Source organism: Protobothrops mucrosquamatus, unplaced genomic scaffold (assembly GCF_001527695.2).
Source record: "Protobothrops mucrosquamatus isolate PMUCROS unplaced genomic scaffold, P.Mucros_1.0 scaffold4904, whole genome shotgun sequence".
NCBI classification, from domain to species: domain Eukaryota; kingdom Metazoa; phylum Chordata; class Lepidosauria; order Squamata; family Viperidae; genus Protobothrops; species Protobothrops mucrosquamatus.
The window spans coordinates 5,685-7,003 of record NW_015390790.1 but is presented as its reverse complement, the minus strand read 5'-3'; the positions used below and the strand labels follow the sequence as shown (position 1 = coordinate 7,003).

The following is a 1,319-nucleotide window of genomic DNA, read 5'->3' as shown; positions in this document are numbered from 1 at the left end:
ATGGAGTCCCAGTAAGTGCTGTTGAGAGTCCTAATGAAGCAGCCAGGGTCCCTGTTGTCCCTGAATGTGTACTAGAAGTGAAAACAGTAAATGGTGTCCCAGAGGTTGCTGTTGGGAGATTTGTTGTGGCATGCAGTGGCCCTGAGGTTCCTGGTGGTACAGTAGAACTATTTTCAAGCGATGGTGTCACAGAGGTTGGATTTGGGAGTCTGGATGAAGCACCCAGTGTCCCTGTTACTCCTGAATGTGGCATAGAAGTGGATTCAGGAGATGATGTCCAAGAGGTTGCTGTTGGGAGACTTGATGAGGCATGTAGTAGCTCGGAGGTTCCTGTTGGTACACTGGAACTATTTTCAAGAGATGGTGTCAAAGAGATTGCTGTTGGGGTGCCAGATGAAGCAGCCATTGCCCTTGAGGCTGCAAGAGATGCACTAGAAGTGGTTTCAGGAAATGGTGTACCAGAGGTTGCTGTTGGGAGGTTTGTTGAGGCATGCAGTGGCCCTGTGGTTCCCGATGGTACACTGGAACTATTTTCAAGAGATGGTGTCCCAGTAGTTGTCTTTGAGGAACCGGATGAAGCAGCCATTGTCCTTGAGGCTGCGAGAGATGCACTTGAAGTGGATTCAGGAAATGGTGTCCATGATGTAGCTGTTGGGAGATTTGTTGTGGCATTCAGTGGCCCTGAGGTTCCTGGTGGTACAGTTGAACTATTTTCAAGAGATGGTGTCACAGAGGTTGGTTTTGGGGTACCAGATGAAGCAGCCATTGCCCTAGAGGCTGCAAGAGATGCACTAGAAGTGGTTTCAGGAAATGGTGTCCCAGAGGTTGCTGTTGGGAGATTTGTTGAGGCATGCGGTGGCCCTGAAGTTCCTGGTGGTACACTGGAACTATTTTCAAGAGATGGTGTCAAAGAGATTGCTGTTGGGGTACCAGATGAAGCAGCCATTGCCCTAGAGGCTGCAAGAGATGCACTAGAAGTGGTTTCAGGAAATGGTGTCCCAGAGGTTGCTGTTGGGAGATTTGTTGAGGCATGCGGTGGCCCTGAGGTTCTTGGTGGTACACTGGAACTATTTTCAAGAGATGGTGTCCCAGTAGTTGTCTTTGAGGAACCGAATGAAGTAGCCATTGTCCTTGAGGCTGCGAGAGATGCACTTGAAGTGGATTCAGGAAATGGTGTCCAAGATGTAGCTGTTGGGAGATTTGTTGTGGCATGCAGTGGCCCTGTGGTTCCTGGTGGTACAGTTGAACTATTTTCAAGAGATGGTGTCACAGAGGTTGGTTTTGGGAGTTTGGATGAAGCATCCAGTGTCCCTGTTACT

General features: G+C 49.1%; 1 protein-coding gene across 1 annotated transcript in view; it reads right to left on the bottom strand.

The window, feature by feature from the left end:
- Positions 1 to 1,319, bottom strand: part of LOC114923605 (uncharacterized protein PB18E9.04c-like) — a gene marked incomplete at its 3' end in the record, with an annotated part of 25,297 nt that overhangs the window by 19,863 nt on the left and 4,115 nt on the right. Inside the window, exon 2 of the mRNA XM_029286774.1 lies at positions 73 to 1,317. Coding sequence (XP_029142607.1) covers positions 73 to 1,317 — 1,245 coding nt within the window. The remainder of the gene's footprint in view (positions 1 to 72; positions 1,318 to 1,319) is intronic.